The 26,370-nt window shown below is 39.8% G+C and overlaps 1 protein-coding gene across 2 annotated transcripts; it reads left to right on the top strand.

Annotated features, from left to right (window-relative positions):
* Nucleotides 1–1,047: 1,047 nt before the first annotated feature.
* SLC35B3 (solute carrier family 35 member B3) lies at nt 1,048–26,146 on the top strand. Of its 2 annotated transcripts, XM_086608441.1 has the most exons (10): nt 1,048–1,209; nt 5,679–5,957; nt 7,350–7,471; nt 9,368–9,522; nt 11,088–11,195; nt 15,751–15,848; nt 18,798–18,890; nt 19,300–19,411; nt 23,711–23,780; nt 24,885–26,146. In XM_086608441.1, the coding sequence occupies exons 1-10, from the start codon at nt 1,048–1,050 to the stop codon at nt 25,033–25,035; spliced, it is 1,350 nt and encodes a 449-aa protein (XP_086464567.1). In that variant the 3' UTR covers nt 25,036–26,146. The 2 variants fall into 2 exon arrangements, with proteins under 2 accessions (XP_086464567.1, XP_086464568.1); XM_086608442.1 differs by lacking the exons at nt 1,048–1,209; nt 18,798–18,890 and having other exon boundaries at nt 5,721–5,957.
* Nucleotides 26,147–26,370: the final 224 nt, after the last annotated feature.

Here is a 26,370-nt window from a genome sequence, read left to right as displayed (position 1 = left end):
GGGGAGACTCGCGCCCAGATTGATTTCCGGTGGGGGCGAGCGCGGAGCGGAATTAACCCCTATGCGCCACCCGCCTCGAGGGACGGGACGGGACGGGACGGGAGGGGGCGGGACGGGGCGGGGCGGGACGCGGCGCGGCGCGTCCTATCCCATCCCGTCCTGTCCCGTCCCGTCGCGTCCTGTCCCGCCAAGCCCCGCCCCGTCCCATACCGTCCCGTCGCGTCCCATCGCGTCCCGTCCCGTCCTGTCCCGCCAAACCCCGCCCCGTCCCATCCCGTCCCGTCGCGTCCCATCGCGTCCCGTCCCGTCCCGTCCCGCCAAGCCCCGCCCCGTCCCATCCCGTCCCGTCGCGTCCCGTCCCGCCAAGCCCCGCCCCGTCCCATCCCGTCGCGTCCCGTCCCGCCAAGCCCCGCCCCGTCCCGTCCCATCCCGTCACGTCCCGTCCCGCCAAGCCCCGCCCCGCCCCGTCCCATCCCGTCCCGCCAAGCCCCGTCCCGTCCTGTCCCGTCCCGTCGCGTCCTGTCCCGCCAAGCCCCGCCCCGTCCCGTCGCGTCCCATCGCGTCCCGTCCCGTCCTGTCCCGCCAAACCCCGCCCCGTCCCATCCCGTCCCGTCGCGTCCCATCGCGTCCCGTCCCGTCCTGTCCCGCCAAGCCCCGCCCCGTCCCATCCCGTCCCGTCGCGTCCCGTCCCGCCAAGACCCGCCCCGCCCCGTCCCATCCCGTCCCGCCAAGCCCCGTCCCGTCCCGTCCCGTCGCGTCGCGTCGCATCGCATCCCGTCCCGTCCCGCCAAGCCCCGCCCCGCCCCGCCCCGTCCCATCCCGTCCCGTCCCGTCGCGTCGCATCCCGTCCCGTCCCGTCCCGTCCCGCCAAGCCCCGCCCCGCCCCGCCCACTCCCGCTCACTCCCCGCCCCTCCACCACTCCGGCGCCGCGGTGGGCGGTTCTTAATGAGGAGGCCCCGCCCCCAGGGCGCTGAGGCGGGAGCTGAAGGGCGCCCACACCCGCCTCAGGCAGAGCAGCGGAACGCCGAGCGAGCGGCTCTCTCTCGATGCGCTCGATACTCGCGCCTACCCCTGGCGTCCCCGCCGCCACTTCCGGCGGCGCGGCTGGCCGGAGCGAGTCAGCCACGGGAGCGGGGCGGGCGCAGGGGCGCTCGGTGGAGGAGGGCGGTCGGCCGCGGCCGCCGAGCCCCTCCTCCCCCACCAAGCAGGTACGGGGGCGGGGCTGTTCCTCCCCCGCTCACCGGGGGCGAGCGGGGAGGAGGCGGGGTCGCTTCCTGGGGGGCGTCAATCGGCGACGGGGGGCTATGGTCGCCACGGTGAGGAGCGCGGCGGGCCGGGGCCCGGCGGGGGCTGGTTCTGGCGGGCGGGCGGGTTTCGGCTGGCCGGAGGAGGCGATGTCCCGCGGCGCTGGGCCCTCGGGAGAGACGCTCCCTTCCTCGGCGGGAGGGGTGGGGAATGGCGGCCTGTCGCGGCTCGGGAGCCTCAGTACCGGCCCCGCCCGGGGCAGCGGACAGGTGCTCGGGCAGAGCCACGTCTCTCCTGGCCGCGGGGTGTGGTGCGCGCCAGCTCCCGGCAGAGGGCTAGGCGCAGGGAGCGGGCGGGAAGGAAGCTTCAGGGGTTACGCTGGTCCCTGTCCCGCTTCCCTCTTCCTCCGGAGCAGTAGCCAGGAACCGCCGAGCAAAGGATCTGCTCGGGTGTCTGACAGATGTGCCTCTGCGTCCCCGTAACCCCCAGTATCCCTGTTACCGTGCCAGCTGCCAATTCCAGGCGTTTGGGGAATTGGCTCCAAATGAAATGGATCTTGGCCAGGGCCAGCGTGGAACTTGCCTTGTATGGCTCATAAAAGCGATTTTTCCGAGGGTGCCGAGGTGCTATTTCCTGCCGTACTGATGTCTTTACGGGATGTTCTTCAGGGTTAAATAAAAAAGTTCCAGCACTTTCGTAATGTTTCTTCCATGGCTGATACAAGTCATAAACTTTTTGGAGGTGAAGGAAATTTTGCTTTTCTAGTTACTTATTCATTCGCTTCTTTTTCATGTAATAGTCACTCTATTTTGCTTGTGTGCTAGGTTAAAATCTTGCTCTGCATGGGACTTTTTTTCAAAGGGGAAGGAACAAAAATTCTTTGATCTAAAGAATGTGCTGTTTATGTTTTTACACACAGGAAAAAAAGGGAATATGCTGTTTTACACACGTCAGGACAGCTTTTAAGCCACTTGACTTTTCATAAAACAGATTTTTGCTGCGTGTTTGTTCAAGAGGTAAATCAGTTGCTTGAGGGATTTTGATGAGAGGAGGATCAATGGCGTTTTTGGTAGAAAAATACGGTTTGAGAAGTCACAGTGGACTTCAGAAGGGTTCTGTCACTGTTAATGAAATTACGTGGTGGAGAGTGTTGTGAATGGATACATGCATTTACAGTTTCTTCAGTTATTAAATAATGTCCTCGAAGTGTTTCTTGAACATGGTGATTTTTTTGTTTCCTGTAGAATGTAATAGAGAAAAAAACTTAGCATGCGTTATCTTACAGATGGCCTTGGATGTGACTAGAGCATCAGAGTTGTCTCTTGCTACTTTAGTGGTAGGTTCAGTAATCTGCAAGAAATTAAACAGACAGATTGTAAAAACTGATGGCGTTCCTGAAGAAATATTTTGAATATAAATAGTTGAAAATTGGAAGAAATTGTGTTAATTGTGCTGTGTTTTAACGCTGTTAGGCAGCTAAGCACAACTCAGCCACACGCTCACTTTCCGCCTACCCCCAGAGGGTGGAGGAAAAGGAAAGGAAGAGTAAAGCAAGAAAAGTTACAGGTTGAGATAAAAATCGTTTAAGAAGTGGAGAAAATGTGGGGAAAGAGAGACAGAAAACAAAACAGGTGATGTGAAGGCAATCATTCTTCTGACAGGTAGACCGATGCTCAGGAAGTTCCTGAGCAAAAGATGGCTAACCTCCATAAACCCCCTCCTCTTGCTTTTTGTTGCTGAGCATGACATTTTATAGCATGGAGGATCTCAGGTTAGTTGGTGTCGTCTGGTTGTGCCCCCTGCCACCGTCTTGCACACCCTGCAGTCTGTTTACGAGGAGGGAGGGCAGAGGGAGAAACAGAAGAGGCCTTGATGCCATGCAAGCTTTGTTCAGCAACAGCTAAAACATTAGTGTGTTATCAGCACTGTTGTGGTCACAGATCTAAAACACAGCATCATACCAGCTGCTATGAAGAAAATTAACTGTCCCCGCCAGATCCGACACATAAATACACTGTTACTGTTTCTTCTTCCCTCCACTTCTACTTCTTCTGATCCTAACACAGGCATTACACAAATAATGTCTAAATTAACAGACAGAGTCAAAAATGTTGGTACAAAATGATGCACTGTACAGTTCACTCCAGTTTTGGATTCTTGAAGCATGCATGACACTACATGGCCATGTCTTCTGCTGGGCATCTGTGTTTCGACACGAGCGAAAAATGAGGCTTAGATAACTTCTGCAGCCCTTGTTTCTGCTGAAAAAGCGTGACATGAACAAAGGCTGTGTGCCTGTCAAGAGGAAGTGTACACTGCACAGGAAAGACCTGAACAAGCACTAATGAAAATACAAGTTCAGCTAAGATGTCAGTGATGGATAAGTTTCTAAATATATTCTCTTTCCTTTGTGGTGATTTTCTTTTTGGGCTTGAATCTGGGAGTCCTAACCTTGCATGCAGTTCTTCTGGGGAGAAGTGTAAGTCATATACTGGTTTAGTGACCAAGTAAGGATCGCTGAGTATCTTCTACAGCCACCCTTACTCTGCTTTCCACAGTGGTGGAAAGCTGTAAACACAGGACTGAAGGGGCCTGCTCAGTCATCACGTCCAGTCTTAACAGCTCTACATACTGCTTTTGTAAACTTCACCCTAAAACCAGTTCCATTGTTCCTTCTTTCAGTTTCAGGCTGCTCTAGAACACACAAAGTCTAGGGATGAGAAAGTAGTTTCTAGTAAAGTTTGTTCACGATCGTATTGTGCCCATTTGCTCTCCTGCTTCTGTCCTTAAAATTAGAATGACTTCTCCTCCTTAGTGGCAATCCCTGTGATGCTTTTATTGAGAGCGAGTCTGTTTTCTTCTCATCAGGGTTTTGCTGGGCTTCTCACCAGAGTTTTGCTGTTTTAACGCTTTCATCTTGGTTCAGCTCATGATGGGCAAGCTGTTCCTCCATCCTGACAACCTTTTTGCAGTTGTTCTGTGAGTCCATCTTGGAGGGCGATCAGAACTCTGCATGATATTAATGTACCTGAAGGCTCACTAGTGCCTCATTGCTGACATTACTGAAAAGAGTCTACTTAAGCTTCTTTTTCCATTTTTTCTGGCTACCTCAGTTTGGGATGAACTAACAATCCACAAGGGTGAACTTGCTATCTCTTGCTTTTGTTTTTCAGCTGAAGAGCTCTGAATTTAGACACAAATAGTTACTCTAGTCCCTGAACTACTGTTGTAGTCTCCAAGCTATTCTTTCAGATCTTCAATAAGAATCTTATTCCAGCCTGACAGTAGGTTGTATCATAAAAGGAAACCTAACCACAATGCAAGTTTTATACTAAACTTTAATTTTTCAGCTCAACTTGTAATTTCTTATATTGTAGAATAAATTACTGATGTCCACACAGATTACGTTTACTAAATTTATTGCATGATCTAGCTTTTATATACTAGCACGTTTTCCATTTGAAAACAGTGGGAAAAGCATTTTCCATACATGTGTGATAAGGAGAAGTATTTTTGAGCTGGGGAAAACAGACCACTAAATAGTTGAGACAAACAGAATTTAATTACTGACTGCTCACTGAACTAGATGCCGACCAAATCTTGGGACAACTGCCTGACCAGTGTGTTTATCTGGAGGCTGAAAAGAAAAAAGCCTCAAACATCATACTCTCAGCTGAGCTAGAGAAAAGAATTATTTTCCTGTCAATCTATTAAACTGCTAAATTCCTTCTCCAGGCTTCAGTTATCCAATTTTGTTTTCTTTTACATGTGGAAACGGTTGCATGTGGTTAATATTAAAAGAGATTGCCATACCATAGACCTCATCCAATAACAAATCTAATTTGTGGGACTGGCTTCTTAATCCTCTTGTTTCCATCTCCATGTTCTTTTCCTCAGAAGTGCGTGAGAAACAGTGACTAAATGTGAGAATGAGAGGATGACTTCTTCCCGTTAGTGCTTGTAACCAATCAAAGGCTAAAATCAGTAGTTTTTAGCAAGGTTTCCCGTGCAGTGGACTAGTCTGGTGTATTTTGCGCTGAACATGAAATACCAGTTCTTTCGTTGTGATTTGATCACTTCTCTCCCAGGCAGTCACTCCTAGGAATACTGGTATAAAAGGGTTAGTTTGACCTGTTGTGAAATTGAAGCTGGTTTTCTGTCGCTGGTGTTTTGGGCTGGGTCGATTTGTTTTATAGAGCATATGAATGCTACTTCCCACAGGATGCAAAAGTGCTTTCATAAAGTGTGGTTGACCTCTGATACTAACTGATGTTGACTTTGGACTTCAGAAAGGATCCATAAAATTTGTGAATAAAACCAACCCAGCAAAACTCTTAAACCTTCGTCTTTTCCATATAAACGTCACATTTGTTGACTGTGATTATTGGAAAGCTGTATGCTCTGTCTTATCTGACTTCAACATTTCCTTCAGCTTTCAGACAGAGGACACACAGAAAGAGAAGAGCAGAAAGAAGATAACAACAGCACCGAATGCAGCGAACTGGGAATCATGGATCTGAAGTTCGCTTCATCAAGAAAATACGTTTCCATCAGTGTGCCTTCCAAATCTCAAACTATGTCTCCTCATATCAAATCAGTAGATGATGTTGTAGTTCTTGGCATGAATCTCAGCAAATTTAACAAACCCACTCAATTTTTCATCTGTGTTTCTGGAGTTTTTATGTTTTATCTAATCTACGGATATTTACAGGTAAATACTATCAACTTGTGTCTTAGGCCAGTTCCTCCTACCCCTTTTCTTTTTCACTAGCAAAATAATATAGTATGTATTTTAATGTGTAGAGACGTTTAAAATAGATATTGATTGCAAAGTCAAGCTTTCAGAATTCAAGAGCAGTAGGTAATTGTATAATGTAAGATTCCATGATAGTTCATATACCTACAAGGTTTGGTTCAGCTGGACTTTCCTAACTTGATCTTTTACTTCCGTGTGCAGGAGATATATCTTTCAGTATTGTTTTGAATGTGTATTTTTCACAGAATCACAGAATGTTAGGGATTGTTAGGGATGTTAGGGATTTACAGCAGTATTTTTCACGTGTGATTTCAAAGTCTTCTGAGAACAAACAAATTGTAGAACTGCACAGACTGACATGTAAGTCCCAGGGGCGTTGAAACCTTTAGATCTCCGTAAGTGCCGTACAGTGGTAGTTGTTCCCTCTCCCCTCCCATCAGGACAAAGTTGAAACATATGCTGTGGTTGATTGTTAAGCAGAAGCATAATGTTTATGCCGTTTTAGTTAAACATTTCCCTTCCTGCTAACCTTTTCTCTTTTATCTTGAGCAGCGACATTTCTGTTCCTCGTTTTAATTTTTTTCAAGTTCAGTGAGCCTTCTCAGTAAAGCAGTGATTTAAAAAGCTGATAATTAAAAATCTTCATGTTTCCAATGCAGTTTTCAAAAACAGCTGAGAATTTTATTAAAATAAAGTTATGTCCAAAGAGTTAGACAAATTTAACAGTAATCGAAAGCAGAATCTCGACAAGGAAAATATTAGGTAGCCTTTTGTTTTGAAAACTGACACGTCTATATAATTCTTCATGCAGTGCATGTATTTTTCTGTAACAAATTGCTCGGGTTTTAAATGTTCCTACAACTTGCAAATTTCCAAGCTCATACATGCTATTTAATATAGGCACTCAAAATATTAGGTGCACATTCGTAGGAGATGAAAATTACCAGTAAATATGCCTGTTAGAGAAAGTTTATATTTAAGTTATTGTGAGCTAATTATAAATTCTAGATAAAAACATTTTACTGAAGTAAATGAACTGAAAAGCAGAAAGGAAACCATCTACAATTTGAGATAAATATTAATGGTTCAAATATATTCCCTTGATGAATTGATCCGTTAATTTCAGTGGATTTACACCAGCAGTAAATTTTCTAATCACATTTTGGAGACCATAAATTGTCTTTTTCAATACTTTGCAAGTTACATATGACAGGTAAATTCCAGTTAATAACCAGCAGCCACAAAGGCTAGATTTGTATGTACATGAAGAAGAAAACTCTGTTGGTTTTGTTTTGATTTAATATTTTGGTGTATGTATGTGACCTTGGTGGGTTTTTGTTTTTATAGGAATTGATATTTTCAGTGGAAGGTTTTAAACCTTTTGGTTGGTACCTCACTTTAGTGCAATTTGGATTTTATTCCATTTTTGGATTAATAGAATTGCAGTTGATTCAGGACAAAAGGAGAAGGTATGTGTTTTTCCAAGCATTTTACCCACTGTCCATCCAATTAGAAGAATTTGATATTTATGGTAAATTTAACTTCTGTTGTTTGAATGTGAATACTGTGAGGCATGGGTAGCAATTCCATAGTTAAAATAATGTGAATTTACTGGGTGATGTTAGAAAATGTTTTATAAGCACCCGCTTAGATATTTCAGACCTGCAAGTAGTCTTGTTTACTGTCACTTTGTCCCGTTTACCTTAAGGTACAGACTGACTCGTGTATGTACGTGTTGGTTGGGGTTGTCACATCTAGAATAAGGCCAGCTGCACTTCACAGCGTTTGACGCCATCTGTCACCGAATACCTTTTCCTCAAACCTTGGCACCTCCTCACAAAGAGGTTCCTCTAGCATGCTGTGCATCTTGGAGAGTGTCAGAGCTCTGCTCTCTGCTGTGTGGCCGTGCAGGTTTGCTTCAAAGGATGTGCTTATTTTTGCATTTGGCATTTAACATGGCACTCGCAACACCCTGCCACAAAATTATTCTGTGTTTTTGCCGCAGTTGACCGCGGAGATTCTTGCTGTCTTGAATCCTATGGATATGGGATAGATTGTTCTGACTCAGTGTAGCCATCCTATGGCTTCCTCTCCAACTACAGCCTCTGCAGGCTATATATGGAGACCCTTGGGTAGAGGCTGTCATGGTGTTCATCAATTGTAAAATTGCTTTAAGTCATTATATCCTGATTGAGCATAACTGGTTTTCCTTGCCTGTAGTCAACCTTGGCTGATTTTGTGTATACTGATTTTAGGTAATATATTCTTTTATAGCCAAACAACATAACTTTTATTTTTTTTTATTATTATTATTTTAAACACTGACAGCTTATACTTCAAGTTATCTGACTTTTTGAGATGCATCAGATATATTGTTATTGTAACTCGTATTTAGGTTTTGATTACCTAATAGTTGCTAATGCTTACAGAGCATGACCCTGTAAGTAAGTTATGTTGGAAATGCAGATCTTAAATGTATGTTATATTTTATTTTTATAACCTAACCGTCTTCCTGTAGGCATTAAAAAAACTATTTCCTAATTTTTATGCTGAATTCTCTGATTCTTAAATTTTAATTTTTTCTTGCCTGCCTCAGAGTATGCCTGCATCCCATAATGAGTTATGGATAAGACAGGGTTACAGCAAGACGTCTCCTTATGTTGCTTAATGTGGCTCTCGAGTTTGCATAAAAAATAGCTGAACATATGTATGACAATAACTGTAAAAAATCACTTCACAAATTGAGCACAGTGATTGCTAAACATTGCTGTTGGATCATCTGTTGTCAGGTGATAATTTCATCAAATTGCAAACAATACATCTGAAAATGTTCGACAAGCTCCTCTGTTCATGATATCTGAATCACTTCTCTCTTAGTTCTGTTGAGTTTTATAAAACAGCGGTACTTTTTTAAACCTTCTTCATGTGAAAATGTCAATGTTCATGTGAAAACTTCACAAAAAAAATTGATGCAGTGGCCATGATAGGACTAGATGTCTTAGAATCAGGATGTCTTGGTATACCAGCCTTCTGTGTTTCCTTTGATAACCTGAAGCCTTTGTCTGGATTCTTCTGTAAATAATACACTTTCTCAGAGGAGGTTTGAGAATTACTGCTTGAATACTTCATGAGCCATGAAGTTTTTATTGTCTTGTATTTGAATGCTGTTTATTGGCAGTAATTGAAAGAAAGGAAATTTGAAATCAGTCATTTATGTGCATTATTAAATTTCTGTTATGGAACGAAATTCAAGGAGAAAGATGGTCAAGTTGTGTTACAAACATGTTCCTTTATCTAAATTTTCTGAGCTAAATCTCCTCTAGATGAGTCTGTAATACCAAGATTCATATGTTTATATTTTGTAGAATTCCTGGCAAAACCTACATGATAATAGCCTTTTTAACAGTGGGAACTATGGGTTTGTCAAATACCTCTTTAGGATATCTGAATTACCCTACTCAAGTCATCTTCAAGTGCTGTAAGCTGATTCCAGTTATGATAGGTGGAGTTTTTATACAAGGTAAGTGCTAGTCTTGCTATTAGATTATTTTTTATTGTTGTTTCTTTGAGAGGCAGTCATGTACGGAATTCTGTACTCTGTTAAATCCCAGTGAGGTTCCTGGATAGAGAGGAACAGGTAACATTTTTCCTATAGGAGGAAAAATCCGAATTTCTGAAGCATATTCTCAGAGTATGTACAAATACAATTAGATGAGCAGAAAAGGCGGGAAAAAAGAAGTAGTACAACGTCATTTTTGGAAAACGTCATTTTTATGCAGGCTTTCCTAATTTTATGTAACGTAACTTTGTTTTCTAAACCAAATCACTTCATGCATTAAACATTTTCAATAATGAAGTAGAAAACTTTAAATGGAAAAAAAAAAAAAATATCCAGCCATGACTTGTGAGGAAATCCCTTACTCTTGTTTGAAAAGCTTGATTCCTAAATTGCTAGTTAAAATTCTTAAATTTTGATGAAACATTTAATCAGAAATACACTGACTTTACATGTCTTTGGCTAGTCCTAAAGTTGTCATATTCCAAGAACAGAAAAAGGAATCTGGAGAACAACAGATGAAGGCTATAGTTATGTGAAAAAACATAACTTCAATATTTCTGGATTTAGAAGGCTTAAGTATATTATAAAAGTTTCTGTTTGTTCAGTACACAAGGGTTCTTTAGGTCAGTAAAGCTCTGTGTGGGCAAGGGTTAGGGAACAGAATCTGAAATTATTTTTTTCTATTTCTGGGGCTAATTGTGGCCTTCTAGTTGCCATCGAAAGCTGGGCTTTCAGAGAAGGTTACAAGTTTGCACATGCACGCACAGTGTTTGCCTTTTATTAGGAGTTGTTTTACTGCAGAGACTGGTCTTCCCTTAAAGCTTTGTGAAACTGTATTGTGTTGTAGTAGCAGCGTATTCTCAGAAGCTGTGATTTTATTTTTTTTTTTTAATTACTATTGTAAAAACATTTTCAGTTCAAAAAAGTTCCCTTGGAAGATTACATTGAAAGTACAGCTTCTGGGAAAAGCATATGTTATTTCAAACAAAATACACTAACTCCTGCCTTTGATTTCCCTGCTCTGTTTCTTTCTCCACTCCCCTCCACATCCCATTTCTCCCAACCCAAGGGACAATGTAGGCTTCTAAAAGTACCCAAATTATCTGTTACAGTTTGGGAATGACTTCTCTCTAATCGATAAAGACAACCAAAATGTCTTACATCAGGGAAGAATCGGGGAAAAATCTTAAGAAAGCGTCTAAGCTGTGCAGAAGTTGCTGAGATGGTGCTTTGTCAGGGAGGATGCACTTTATCCATAGAGAATGTGCTTTGTCAAATTGGGAGTAAAACTAAAGCTAACCACAAGAATCAGATGGTACCTGTTAAGGTCTTTCTCCATGATAGGAACTGCTGTTGTAGAAGAAACTAATTCCAGTCATGAAAGGCCCAAGCATTAAGTCTTCTGCCTAAGTGAAAGAATGACATTGGAACAGTTTTTCCTTTGCCTTCTAGTCTGCTATACAGGATAAACATGAAATTCTGGAACTGTTAACAGTCCATTCATGTTGTTTGTGTTGCTTTTGTAGGAAAACGTTATAATATTGCAGACGTGTCTGCTGCCCTGTGTATGAGTCTTGGATTAATATGGTTTACTTTAGCTGACAGCACAGTTGCACCAAACTTCAACTTGACAGGTAAAGATATATTGTATTTTAGAGTTTAACAAAATGCCCTTTTTTTTCCTACAGTAAGCATTCCGTAGAAGTTCTGAGAGTTCTTGGTGGAGTGCCTTCAGGTATCACACAGACAATGCAGGTTTCGTAGTCGCTTTACATTAGCAGAACTTGATCTGTGGCAGAAGAGGCCTCTATTCTGTTAGTTTTTAGATTCTTAAAATTTCTGGCAATTTCGCCCTTTAGGTTGAAATGTCTTGTGCTTGTTCTCAAGAAATACTTAGTTCCCGGTAGATCCGTTAAAATAAATATGATACAATTCAGTTTGACCATTTTAAAACTTCAAAAGATTAGTTGTCTTTTCTAGTTAAACCTTTAAGACTTTTTCCATTTCATAACCATTTACTTTATATTAATTGACAGTCTCACTCAGATTTGCTGCAGTTTTTAGTTGGTGTGCCCACGTTCTAACTTTTCTGTGCTGTCTAAAATCAGAACCAAAGAAAAGATTTTAATCTGTTAGAGTTCAAAGACTTGTTACTTGAAAACTTTTGAATATTCAACTTTTAGTGTATTCTTCTTTTGAAATTCCGAGATGAGTTACGACAGGCGTTCAGTGTGAAACCTTAATTTCTTAATAGTGGAGGCACTGATTTAGAAGTTTTGTTCTAAAAGTAATAAATTCTCAGTTTTAAAGAAAAGACTTTTTGTCCTCACAAAATATCGTTTCATTTAGTGTTAGTGATCAATTTGTGATGTTGTCTAAGCTATATGTATCTTTTGCCTTGCTCATAAATTAATTCTCATGCCTTTTAATGTAATTTTAGTGCTACTGGTAGTGGAAGAAGTTACAAAATCTGTGAATTATATAACCTGCTGTGCATTTAATGTTTTTATGTGTTGTGTAACTGGGTGTCTACTTGAAAAAAAAATATTTTGAGTACAGTATGACGTTGGTATACATGTAATTATATTTTGGTGTTTCTGATGTATAGATATGTTACTATTACAGCTATTTTTGGCTATAGCCTCTAAGTGCATTCACATGTTAATGTATTCCTTTTGTAAAATTTGAATTGTTTTAAATTTGTGCTGTGACTTAATTCTGGCAAGATTTGAAAAGTTCATTCTTCAACTGATAGTACAGGGTAAAGTGCAGCAAATGTAGCAAAGCCCTGACACCCTCAAAGATGTGCAAAACACAGCACAAAACCTTTAAATGTCTTCGGAGAATAAACAGGGTTGTCTTTCATTATTAATTTATTTTGAACACTTCAAACAAGTCCGTGTATATATAAGCTTAGAGCACTACCATTTGGAGGAGGTTAGTTCTGTGAAAACAGAGTATAGAACTAGATTCAAAAGCCTGGATCTCTCCTTAGGAAAGTGATTCGAAATTCTCCTGCTTACCTTCTGAGAAGGTTCTTTCTGTATTTCTCTGTTCACTCTTACCTGTTTTATTTTATTCCCATGTCACTTAATTTAGCTGGAGGAAGCTTTTTCATGACAGGAAAGGTGGAGTTTTTCCTTTTCTTGGATGAATTATGGAGATAGATGATCCCTTCCATCAAGAAATGTACTGATTTTTGGTGTCGCAGAAATAAGTAGCTGCCAAAGTGTAAAACCAGTGATAAGAGTCACTGAAAACTTTGCACGCTCTGCAAAATCTCATATTCTTTTGAATAATTACACTTTTCTTGATGTAAATCACAGAATAAGAACTGAAAGCAGAGGCACAATTTAATTTTGAATCTTCACAGAGTATCTTCAAAGAAATAACAAAGTATTTAAGGATACTAAAACTTTGAAAAACATAAACAGCAGATTAAATTACTGTTTTCTAAATTTGCAGTTTTATGTTACTGCCAGCTTACTGCCCCCTGAATTCCCAAGTTAGTTCCAGTGATTTATGCACGTTTATGTAGAACTATTTCCATGCAGGCTAGTATGATTCCAGCATGATTTCACAGAACTTCTACTGACTTGTTAAGAATAAGCTGTCTGCGTTTCACAGTGCTAAGAGAGCAAAACTATGCCGTGAAATAAAACAAAACACATAATCTTTGTTGTCTGATGCAAATACTAAAAATGGAGCATGCGCAGACGTAAAATATTATCTGGATGAACAATTTTACAAGTCCTTTTTTTTTTGTCCTTTTTTCTTTTTTTTTTTTTCTTTTTTCTTTTTTTTTTTCCTGCTGTTGAAATCTAATCTCAGTATTGCTGGGCCAAAAAAGAAATCAACACAGATTTTGTTTACACATGAAAGAAGTCAGCCAAGAAAACAGAAACTGTCTTCTGCCAGAACAGGTACATATTTGTAACTAAGGAAGAAGTATACTTTTCAAGACAGAGTTGGTGCTCAGAGCTCAAAGCATCTCCTAGCATTATCAAATTGGAGAGGTAGTGGTAATATCCTAAGTAGTTGTGAATAATAGATACAGGACTTCCAAAAGAGAAACCAGAAGAGAAGGGTGTGCAGAATGAGGCAATCTTGAAGCATTGGTGCTCTGGGAACTTCCACTGTTCTGGCATTATAGGTGTAAGTGGAAATTAACTATTTTCAGTGAAGACACAGCAAAAATATCAGTTGCATGAAAATTCCTCTACCCTAGACTGTTTGTATAGGTGCAGTTTAGTCTTTTGCAGACTGAAGTGTGTTGTCCTTAGCTTCACTGTTGTTATGATGATATTACTTAGTTAGCTACCTCTACTGTATCTTCTAATCCTGTGTATGGCAGGCTTCTAAAATGTGGAGTATTAAAGAGGTCTTAATGGGCAGGTAAACTCCAAAGAACTCACTAGTCTAACACATTTCCATGGTGGGAATTTTAAGTGTGAGAATGTATTGTTGAACTTAAGTAAATATCTAATAGCTTATAAATGTATAATGTGTAGTGTTAATATTTTAATGACCTCAAGCATCACATTGGTAGTGTAAAATACAGTGTAAGGTAGTGTTTCAGTCAAGTCTGTTGATGCAAGACCTCCAGGTTCAATTTCTTTCAGAACTAATTTAAGACCAGTTCTTCCAATCATTTTTACTCATGCTTTACATACTACGTAACGCTACTGGTCTTGTTGTTTTGCTGCTGCTGCTCAGCAGGTGCAGCACTATCACAATGAGTGGAACAGTTCTTCTCTCCATACCCCAATCTGTGCATGTACATAATATTAAAATGTGTCTTATCCCTACATTTCCCCTTTCTACGTGCACTTGCACTTCAGATTCCAGGTAGCTTTCTAATCTCAGTCCAGTACTGAACCCATGTATTTGTCCATGACCTGGAGGTGTTGGTACACCTTTGGACCAGAGCTGGATCCGTGGAGTTAATATCTCTATACTGTGGTCTTTAGCATAACCAATATTTTTCAGGTTGTCATGTCATTTCCATTGACTCCTACCTTTTCCAATGCCTGATAACTTTGAATAATGAAGAGCGTTTTTCTGTTTCATCAGTTGCGTTAAGTCTAGCCTGGGAAAGGAAATGGTTCCCAAACTAAAACCACTGGTTTGGAAGTTCCCATATATCCAGAAGCTGGCCAAAGAGATGCCACCTCAAACTTCATTGGTCTTAAAAATGTTCAGTCTTTCAATTCTGAAAATCCCAGGAGCTGGGATTTTTTTTTCTGTCAGGAATTTATACTCCACTTGGTCACTCAGAATGCCTGTGTTGAGACCTCTGAGAGTAAGAATAATATTAAGAAAATATAACACTGCTTGTTTCTAGTCTTCCACTTCTCATTCTTCCCTGACATGGTGTTTGAAGGAACCAAGACTAGAGCAGACCGTAAATGTGATTTTGATGACTGATATCTTCTGTAATGTTGTATACTTAGGAAAAGTGGTATTTCAACCTGTGTGCATCATTAATTTCTAACTCTTGCAACATTAAATACAACAGTTGCTGCAGTCATGAAAGAATCAAAGTTTGGATGTTGGGAAATGAATTGTGACTGGCATGATAAAGAGTTATTAATTTTTGTTATTGGAAAGCTGATTACATTATTGACTCTGTAGTGACTTTCTTGTGATCAAATATGGTAACCTAAAACCAGGGGGTTTGTACCGTAACTATAGTTCTTTAAAATTAGTATTTCAACAATGAAAGATTTCCACTGTGAATTCTCTTGCATTTGTTTTGTCATTACAGATAATGTTTGCCCTTGTCAGGAAAAATAAGCTAGAATTAACTACTCAGAAGAGTATGTTCTCTGATTGTTTATCTTCATTAAAATACCTCACTAAATGCAATGGACATTTTTTCACTCTTGTTACTACAAAAACTACAGCTAGATTCTTTGTAGCATTGTCCAGATGTTCCTATCAAGCTTAGAAACACACAGTTCTCAGGGCATAACTGATGGAGAAAGTGGGGGTGGACCCTGCTTTATACCAGTATAATGATTAGTTTTGCTGACATTTAGAATATTGTATAGAGGGAAGTCTATTTTTCTGTTCCTGACACCTTTTAATTTTTTTCAGGATAAGTACAGAGTGTTTTTCATCACCACTCTGCTTTGCTGATAAATATTCTGAACAGGTTTTTGTTTGTTTGTTTTTTTCTTATATTAGGTGTGGTCCTAATATCCCTTGCCCTCTGCGCAGATGCAGTTATAGGAAATGTACAGGAAAAAGCTATGAAGTTGCACAATGGTTCTAATTCAGAAATGGTAAATACCAGATTTGCAATTTTAAAAGAACATATTCTGTCATAGACAAGGCGTACAATGACAAAACACGAAACTTAATCTGTTTTTCTCTTGCACATGTAAAGAAGGGCTCTTGATGTGCTATTCTTGGGGTTTTCTGTTTGCTTGTTGTTTGTTTGTGGGCTTTTGGTGGCTTTCTGTTTGTTTGGGTTTTTAACCTTTCAGGGATGCTACTTTCTGTGTGCAACTTCAAATGTATGTTGCAGCTACAAAAACATTCATTTCTAGCAAAAATGTCTTTGTCTACCCTACAGGCCTGAAATCAACGGAGTGTTTTCTGTATGATCATGCACTTATCTCTGAAAAATACATACTGTTCTTCTGGTATAGATAAGCATGTCTTACATGGAATAGGTTGCTTTTCTTTGCTAGCCTTCTGATTCTGGAGTGTGCTAGCATTTGAGAGGCAGCCTTGGTTTAGGCTTTTGTAATCAGAAATACTCTGACTTTTGGAATGGGTGAATATGTGTCTTCCTGACTCAGTGAAATACATGATCCTGAAGAATTCTTGCTCAGAACTTTATATATACTTAATTGGAACGCAGATTATCTGTTTTTATGGTCTGACTTCTTTTTAGACAAAAGTTACAGTTGAATTTAGCATCTTTTTCTCTAAAATTGAGTAAATACGAGAAAATCTTTTATTACAACATACATTATTTGAATATGCCACAAGTTAAAAATTAGTGAAATTTCATTTGCACATTTGACATATATTTGACATTTAACTAGAAATTCTAGTTTCTCATTTGTGAGAATAGCTTCATAAATGGAGAGAAAATTAAGTTAGAAGGAATCTTCATTTATGGCTGAAAGCTATTTAGGTTGACTCAAGAAGTTTGAGCTGCAAGTTTCTGGGAAGTGGAAGAATATACCTGAAAAGTGTCACTGTATTCTTGTTTTTTGTTATTGTTCTTAGTAGTCACTGTTGACTGCTGCCAGAAGCAGAGATCTTAGCTAGGTGGACCTCACCTGACCCAGCACAGCCTTCTATAGCTGTAATCGCTGAAATCTGAAACAAAGTACAATCAATCTGTAGCTGTTTTCTTGCCCACTTTGAATCTTTCCAGTAGTCATCTGACAGTTGTTAAGTGCCTTAGCTGTGATGCTCCTGTTATCTCCAGCACTTTGCTTTTTATTCTGCATTAGTCTGACAAATCATAGAATCATGGAATGGTTTGGGTTGGAAGGGACCTCAAAGATCATCCAGCTCCAACCACCCTGCCATGGGCAGGGACACCCTCCACTACACCAGGTTGCTTAATGTTGGTCTTTATAATGTATACTCATGCTACTTGTAGAGAATCAGTATAGTCATTATGGATATAAAGGTTTTGTTTGTTTGGGGCCTAGAGATTATGCTCCAGCATTTGTTTGGAGAATTGAGTGCAGAATTACAAGCAGAATTTCAGAAGTAGTTTTTCTAGACCTGAGACTGTGGGTGAAAATTTAAGAGGTCTTGTGAATCGAAGATCGTGTTTAATGGACAGTGATCCTGAAATAAAATTGAATAGTAAAGGAACCTGTCATCCACAGGATCTTTGTTTCGTTGTTGAATTCGGAACTTGCCCTGGATTAAGCAGTTATGAAAAGAGGAAAAAATGTCTTGTGGCTGAAATAGTAACCACTGCTCTGGAAAGTTATGCTTGATTTTGCCTTGTGTGTGATTCTAAGGAAGTGGCTTATATCGCACTGCATAACAAGGAACCAGCCATGTGGTGCTCATTCCTGGTTGTGGAAAGTGAGGTCTTTGGGTAGTTTGGGAGAAAAGCTGGATGTAGAGGCAAATGATGAACTAGAGACTAACTTGTGTGTGTGTAAACACTGCAAAGTAAGAGCTCTGAAGATCAGGTCATTGTTTATTAAGAGATTGAAAACAGTTCTGCTCTTGAAATGTATATTCATCCTCCTTTATTGTAGAGCAGTGATAAGTGTTTGATAAGTGTTTTGTTGTCTCCTGGCATTATTGTCAATTGTTAATAGGTTTATTTTTGCAAATAATTGAGACAGTGTGAAAAGACAGCGATTGATGAAACCTGTGTCAAAAGAAGTAGGCCTGCAACTGACACCGAGCTTTGAAAGTGTAGGAAATCAGTAAAACAGAATAGTTCTGTTCACTGTCTCCCTTTTCACAAGAACAGACTACTAAATGTTGCCCAAACAGCTGAATGTCTCTCACTGCATGGCAGGATGTACGGATGGGCAGTTCTGCCTTCTCCTTGTTGCCTCTACATGGGAAAAGATGGGGTGAAGATTCTTTTGTCGCTTTTGTATGAAGCTGTGAGTTAAGTAAGGACACAGACAAAATGAAGAGCTGAATGTTTGCTGAGTAGAGTCTGTTCTGAGTATTGAACTAGGCCACAGCTGGCCATACCTTAAAGTCTTGTATTCTATAACCATAATGCAGGTGAGCCATGTACGTGAGCCAAAGTGACACAGATGAAACTTATGTGACCCTTCTTCTGGCAGTTCACAGGGATGACGTGCTACCCTTTGCACAATTAACATAATATGGGTCTGTGCTGTGCAGGATCAGTAGCGGAAAGTGAAATGCGTTCAACAAATTGCTCACACTATTTAATTATGTAATTGTGTGAAGTTTTATTTAGCCTGCGAAATCCTGGATTTGAAGGATTTACTACAGTCAGCGTTGACCTCAGGATATTATTAACTGACTAGCTTTCAAAACTCTTTTATGTAGTTGTGGATAGGCAGAACATCTCTTACACTCATTACTCACTTTTCACTGTACATCAGCTATTACAGAAATCCTAGTAAAAATATCTTCAAACACTGCAAATTCAACTCTGAGAAGTCGGACGTATTAATAGGGCCAAACATTTGAACGCATTTAATTTTGTCCTTTTGTATAGTATCACCTGGTAATTATTTTCTCTTAAACTATTCTAGGTTTTGTATTCCTATTCAATAGGTTTTGTGTATATTTTATTTGGATTAACATGCACTAGTGGATTAAGCCCTGCAGTAACATTTTGCTCAAAGGTAGGTGTAAAGATTTCCTTTTTTCTATGAACAACCTCATTGGAAAACACATTGCTCTGTATGGTTTAGGAAATCTCACCACTTCTCTGAAGTTATATTTTCATCATATAAACTGGCTGACTTGTATAATTCATACATTAAGCAAGTTGTCACAGTCTTTGATGTATAAGATAGAGTAATGTTTTGAAAAACAAAACAAAATCAGAAGACTAGACTTAAGAGCTTATAATTTCATTATTACTTTTCCATTATGTAACTAAAATTAAATATGGATCTTTGCATGAATGTATTCTTGAACAGCTTATTATTGTTCGAACAATTCATTAAAGTCTGTATTTTTATGTCATTTTGCAGCACCTCAGGGTTTGTTTTACATTTTCCTAACAGGCTTTTTTTGTTGTTGTTGCAGCATCCAGTTCAGACTTACGGTTACGCATTCCTTTTCTCCCTGACTGGGTATTTTGGCATATCCTTTGTTCTAGCATTGATTAAAATCTTTGGTGCCCTTCTCGCTGTAACAGGTATGAACAAATGACATCTTTACTGTATAAAAGCATGAAGTAATCCTCTTCTGTTATTTAGGACAGAACTTTTGAGAATTGTTCTCACTCTGTTTTTTTTTCTGTTCTTTGTGCTGACTGACTGTGGTTTGTGTAGCATGGATCTTCTCTAGTAGTATGTGTTTGAGAGCTTCCAGGTCCTTTCGGTGCCACAGCTTCAACTTCGAAGAGCCCGTAGCACTGTTCTAAACAGCAATTGCAATGGAAATGTGTAGCAAGGTGTAAGGAGAAGACAGGTATTGTTTGGAACATGGGAGGAAAAGTAAGGATATTCCAGTAAGGCATAGTAGGCAGTGTCATAGTGTCTAAGCACAGAATTTCTGGAGATATCCAGCAAATGGTATTGCTAGAAAAACTATGAAGAACTCCCCTGAAGCTTCTGAATGTCTGTACGCCCTCCGTGGAATGCTGCTTTAGCAATGTTAAATGTACACTCCAGACTCGGTTCAGAATAAGTTCAGGTGGAACAAATTCTGGCTTTTGTGATTATCTCCTCAGTTCTTTTTATGAAACTGAAGAGAATAAAGGGTGTGTATTAGTTTTGGAAGTCAGGATTTGAAATAAACCTACTTCTCGTGTGCTGTGTAACAGCTGCTGGATTATGTCTGAATTGCAACTTGTGTATTCATGGGGCAGGTACAAGCCTATTGTTAATGACAGAAGCAGACTCTATGTAGTCTTCCAGTTCTTCTTCTGGACTTCTGATGTAATTGTCCAACAAAAAAAGGAAACAGTTATGCCTTTGTGTCACATGCTTAGTACAGCATATGACTGTATCAGCCATGGCAGAAGAAAACAAATGTAAAGAACTCTGATCAATAATATATTGGAAGTATTTGGGCCACTCACTGGTGTGTCTGCTAGCCGCTCATGAATGTGGAACAACATAAGTCCCTAAAGTATGTCAGAAGTTACTGGAATCCTCTCCAGGCTAAGAAGGTCACCAAATGCCATCTTGTCTGCTCCTATGATAGTTCATGCACAAATAAAAAGTTTCTCCAATGTGTTGTTCTCACCTAATAACGACAGTAATTTCCTAGCTGTAAATGCAAGTCAAACCTGTCTGCACTGGCGTGCCTCAGGTATGTATCCAGATTGATGAGGAAAAGGAGGACATGAAGCAAGAGGCAGTCACAGCCGTGTTAGGTTTCCGATCTTTATAGATACTCTGACTTGACTCTTATCCCACAGGCAACTGGACATATTCTTCATGATGAGTTATCAGTCATCTGGAAAAATCCCATGGAGAGATTGAAATCCTACTAGCTGAGATTGGCCCTCTATGAATGAGGAAGCCACTGAGCATAATGAGTCTCAGCACTGCACTGGGAAGTAATGTCATCTGGTTGTGCTTGTCTTTAGTAATGCAGTGGCTGACATGTGCCTTAGAAACAGTGAAAAGCGTTAAAAATAAATGTATTCTGTGTGGAAGGACAACTGTATGGCTTCAGAGAAGGAAGCGTGTTCAGAGCCTATTGACACTTTACCTGAGATCCTTAATGGAAGGATGAGTATAGAATTAAGATTAAACCAAAAGAATCACTAGTAAGCGCGATGCGACAGAAACTGCAGCCGAGAAGTTATTTGTACTGGTTTATTGTGGCTTGCATCTGTATTTGTGAGGCCTTGGCATGTATTAGTGTGCGATGTTAGCCGAGTGTGGCAAAGCGAGCTACAGCCAAATGCCAAATCTGCATGGCAAGTGAATCCTTGTAACTGCATTATTACGAGTTTGTCAGTCACGTGACAGAAGTGTTGATATAGCAGAATATCCTTGACTGCTGGATTAAGGAGAAATGATCCTGCTGTTTGTGTTAACAGCAGTTAATTGTAATTTTAACACTTTTTTTGTGTGTCTAACAACACTAAAGGAAAAGTCTTGACACTCGATCATTTTTCATCCTCTTCCTGTACACCTGTTTTCAGGCTGTGCCTAGAATTATTGCTCTTCACTATATGCAGCTGCTATAGAACATAAAACTGTTTGTCTGTGAAAATTGTTGTGTCCAAATTTAAAATGTAACGTGAGCGTATTTTTCAAAAATCAGTCATTGCCTATTTAGCTTCTGCTATCATTTCTGTGGTTGTTACAGTAGTCTATCAGAATCAGTTACACCAGCCTCATTCCTTCCTCAGGTTACCTTTTCTTAAAATTACAAATATTAGTCGTAAGAGCCTGAGGGGAAGGTGCAACAAGCTGCCACGGAGCCACTTTCATCTCTTCTCTCTGTCCCTAACAGCTGGTTTCTGCCAGGTGATGCTCTACTTCATTCGCAGTAGTGGAGAGGGAAATGCAGACAGTTTTTTCTGACCTGAGGATCGCATGCTTGGCTTTCCTATTAATTATTTCCTTTGCAGCACTTCTGTTTCGCGCTTGTTTTTAGCAAAGTTCAGTACGTCTCCTGGCTGGAATTTGGCCCAGATGAGAGGGTTGGTTCATGTATTAAAATAGCTCTTTGGAAAAAAAAGAAAAAAAGTCTCACTGCACTAAAAAATGTTTAAAAATGCTGTGGAATAGCAAACCTTTCCTAGGTTTTCTTATGCCTGACCTTGACAATCCTAACGCTTGAGCCCTTTCCGTCTTGCCTGTAGCAATGTGAAACTGTTTATTGTGCCGTGGAAGAACACCGCATTCATTACTGTCCCTCCCACCCCCCATCCGCCCTCCCCCTTCTTAGGGGGGAGTGGGGTGAAAGAGTTTAATGAAAATTGTATTTCTATTAGCAGAATGAGAAATTATCAGACTTAATTGGGAAAAAGAAGAAAAGGCACTTAATTTAGAAGGAAATGGTTACATAAATATTTTAATTAATAACTGATTTGAAAGAACAGAAATAATCGTAATTAGAAAAACTGAAGTAATTTAACCGTTTTTTAAATTATTCATCTGTAAACTGTTTTCTAATTAAAACTCAATTTTCTTTTTCATTCTCCTTTAATTTTTCATGTAATAGAAAACCATTTTATTTGATGCACATAAATTTCTTAAAACATAAAGAAAATAGTTACTGAAAAGTTGAGATTGGGGCAGATGAAGCAGTGGTGAAGGCTGTTACTTCCGCTACAAAACATGCTTTTAAGTAAATACCTGTTTGTGGGGGAGGATTGAGGAGAAGAAAACGTGCTGGTTCCTTTTGTCAGTACGTTACAGTAAGACTAATGTGGAGGTAGTTCTGCAAGTAAGGCTTTCCAGTAGGGTATAGTAAAAAGTGCTTCATGGTAAGCAAAATCATTTCTGTTAATAAAAACCATAGTTTTCGTTAGGCGCAGACAATTGTTCTGGGGTCTTTCTTAAGTGAGCAGCCCACACTATCATTTAACACCACCTCAGGCCCTTCACCTCCATGGCTAAACTTGTATGCCTGGCTGCATTGTTAACTTTCTTAAAAAACTTTTTCTATAACTTTTACTCACTTTTAAATTTTGTTTCAGTGATAAACTGTGCAGGTTTCCCAGTACACAATTTGCTGGCAACACTGCGTTCTTGTTCATAGCAGATAATGTTGAAATTGTTTGAATAGTTGATGGAGCTATAGTTGCTTTGAGAGTAACCCAAACAGACAATGTGCTTCCATTTTGGTAACAGAATTGTGTTCTCAACTCTGCTTACTACCTTGATTTCTAGTGATAAGGTCACATATTGAAGAAGGTCTTGTAATGGTTTCCATGAAAACTTCCTAATGCTGATCATTGAAGTCAGACATCCTCGGTCTTTTAGGTTCCTAATCAAAATTGTATTTCTCTGCGCTGTAAGGTAAATCTTCAGCAACTTCAAAAGAATGGCAAGATGCTGATCTCATTCCGCTTGCAAATAAAGCCCAAAACACCACTGAACTGTCATCACATGAGGTGGAAGTGACAAGAGATCTGGTGTATCCAAATCGTGACACCAGTTCTTTCTGCTTTGACAGATCGGTTGATACCGTCAGTAACTTGCAAGGATTGTCTGTTGCTTTCAGACAATTTTGAATTGATTAGCATGAAGTTATTAAATAGCAAGTCTTGTTCTGGAGGTTTCTCTGCTGCAGATGCTGGGACTGGAGCTGGTACCAGTGTCTCAGTGTGCTTGTTTCAAACAGTGTATGGTTCTAGCGCTGTTTTGCGCTGGACCGGGGCATCTGCAAGCCTGTCTTTGCGCCAGTGATCGTCGTTTCAGCCAGATACTCGGTTTTGTAATGAGGTTATCTGCTAATGTTGAAGACTATGTTATGTTCTTTTGCTGTAACTGAATTCTTAAAGAAGATTTGTTTTCCTCTGCAGTAACAACAGGAAGAAAAGCAATGACCATTGTGCTTTCTTTTTTGTTCTTTGCAAAGCCATTCACATTCCAGTAAGTATTTATCATTTTAACTGGGTTTGTAGTTATTTTATTAAAAGTTGAGTTCTTGATCATGGAAATAAAACAACAGTAATTAATCATGTTCAGGCTTTAATGCTTTTCATTTTGTGTCTTTTGCAAATGTTGGCAATGTGCCGTAAATGGGGAGTGGCTTGTTGATGCTAATCATGCTAGAGAAAATAGTTTCTGTTTTTCTAAAGGTCTGGAAGACAAGCTATTCCATGCGTTGGGATTTTAAGAAAAGTCTTATATAGTATTTAGTGCTTATGATACTTAATAAATTGTTTCAGTACTTTCTCTGTGGAGGAAGATTTGGCTAAAGGAAGGCATTTTCTCCGTTACAATATTGTTTCCTCTTTTATGAGCTCAGGTTTGAGTTCTTAGCTAGCACTGTTGATTAACTGTAAGATTCTATTATCTTGATATATTAAATTACAATATTTTTCAGCTTGGGTTTCTTCCCTTTTCTTAATTTCAAGGAAGAGTTTACATTGAAAAATGCAGCTAAGTTGCTCCATCGATCCTAATTGCTTCTGATTTGAAACAAAATAGTATTCAATTTTATCGCTATGTATAAATGTACTTGATATTTAGGAACAAAGCTTACAGCCAAATACCCAAATGGAATTTACTCCAGCTAAAAATCTTGAGACTTAAAATAATGGAGAGCTGAAACAAAAACGTGCTTACACTGGGAAGTATTGATATAAGGCACTGAGTGAGAAAACATTTTGGACTAGAAATAGAGAATATCGCTCTCATAACTGTAGGAAGTAAAAACATGTTAAAAACCCTCATGACTGCTTTATTCATGGAAAGAATAGCTACTGTTTAGTTGTTATTTAACTATAAATGCACCTTAATAAGCGAATTTCCAGCCAGCACAGGAAAAGGAAAAGTGGAAGGATAGTAATAATAAAGATTCAAGCAAATTATTTCTCAGAGTCCACTAATTTGAGCAGGTTTTTTTCCTTAAAATCTTCTCTCCTTAATGTAGGGGCTTTATTTTTATATAATCCACAAATTTCGGTATGTAATCGCTACAGGTGAAGTGCTAATGGTAACTTTTTTTCCTCTCCTCTCCCTCCTCTTTAGGTACGTGTGGTCAGGCTTACTGGTTGTCCTTGGTATATTTCTTAATGTTTACAGTAAGAATATGGATAAAATCAAACTGCCTTCACTGCATGGTCTTTGGAAAAAAAGCGTGGAAGAAAGAAAAACAAGGACGTTGTCACAAACTGTATAGACGATGGTTTATGCCTTGTTTAGGCTATGACTTGCTATTTTATTGGAACAGTCTTCAACTGATTCACTTTCCAAAGGGAACATTATCAAAACCAAAGGAGCTGAAGGCGTACTCTCTACTTGCAGGTTGCTAGAAATGCACATTTTTGTGAGCCCTTTCTTCAGAGCACTTGAATTCATCGTAAAAGGTGGTGTAGGCCCTTGTCAGATGGCCTTATCAAGCAATGAAGGACAGCAGCTCCTGGCAAACTGCTGGGAACCTGCACTCCAAGTGGGACACAGTAGAAGACTAATTTGGGCATTTTAATAATATTGGCCATGTGGCTGATCTGAGATTAGTGGTTCTTTGTCTTTGTTAATTGTCTAGGTGGAGTAATTTAAATGTAATACTGTATTAACATTTAATGGAACTAATCAGCAACTGGTTGACCAAATTGCAGTTTTAAAGGTGGAAGGTATGGAATATGGTATGTTGTCACTGTTTTTAATTTGAAATAAAAATGTTGGGGTTTTTTTAAGTTATTGCAGATCATCACAGAACTTGGTATTTATTGTAATAATTGAAATTTTTATGGGAATTTACGGTGTTACTCTTTTTGATTATTGCTTGCAAGTAACAGAAATGAGATTGAGTTTGTGCAGTCAGCACCCACGCTTTTACAAGGGGGAAATGGGCTTTTAGGCCTGAGCAGGGTGAGAACGCAGAATGAAAAAGTCGTGATTGAAACAGTGGAGTAAGAAGCTGTCGTTTGCTTATTCTGTGGTGAAATATAAAATTCTGAGTGGCCTCTGGCCCTCCGTATCATACTGATGTAAAGAGACATGGGAGTCCTCTAAATTAGTATCATCTAAAGCAAAACTCTCTGATTTTAATACTGGAGTAAAGAATAACAGCATCTGCTGGTGTATTTGGAATATATTGTGTCAGTCTGTGTGCTGCTGTGATGAGCTTAAGAGGATCAGGATACAGATTACAATTTTCTTTATTTAGTGCCAGGAGGACACGATGTACTACCAGTGTCTTTTTCATCGTGAATTTAGGAAGACTGAGTCCATTTATCTCTCTTACTTTCATATTCAACTTGCTTTTGAATCGCTTGCCATCTCTTTCATTTTAACAATAGCACTTTAAAAATACTGATCACCTTACAGTTCATTGTTCTCACGTGGTCATGGTTTTGTTGTTGTGTCCCTCAGACGCATCTTGGTGTGTGTTCTTTCAACATAGACAAAAGTCAATTGGATAATAGAATTGTATAGTCAGGAAGAACGTACAAAGAGTTGAAACATCTCACAGGATTGCCTTCTGCCGAAAATACTAGTTTATGAAATTATT

Source organism: Tauraco erythrolophus, chromosome 3 (assembly GCF_009769465.1).
Source record: "Tauraco erythrolophus isolate bTauEry1 chromosome 3, bTauEry1.pri, whole genome shotgun sequence".
NCBI classification, from domain to species: Eukaryota; Metazoa; Chordata; class Aves; order Musophagiformes; family Musophagidae; genus Tauraco; species Tauraco erythrolophus.
Note: the sequence above shows the minus strand (reverse complement) of the source record. Positions and strands in the feature narration are given on the sequence as shown.

Coding starts and splice junctions, on each gene's coding strand:
- SLC35B3 (XM_086608441.1), top strand. CDS start 1,048: ATGCGCTCGATACTCGCGCCTACCCCTGGCGTCCCCGCCGCCACTTCC. Junction 11,196..15,750: donor ACCAAACTTCAACTTGACAG/GTAAAGATATAT, acceptor TTCTTATATTAG/GTGTGGTCCTAATATCCCTT. Junction 18,891..19,299: donor CAGTAACATTTTGCTCAAAG/GTAGGTGTAAAG, acceptor TTGTTGTTGCAG/CATCCAGTTCAGACTTACGG.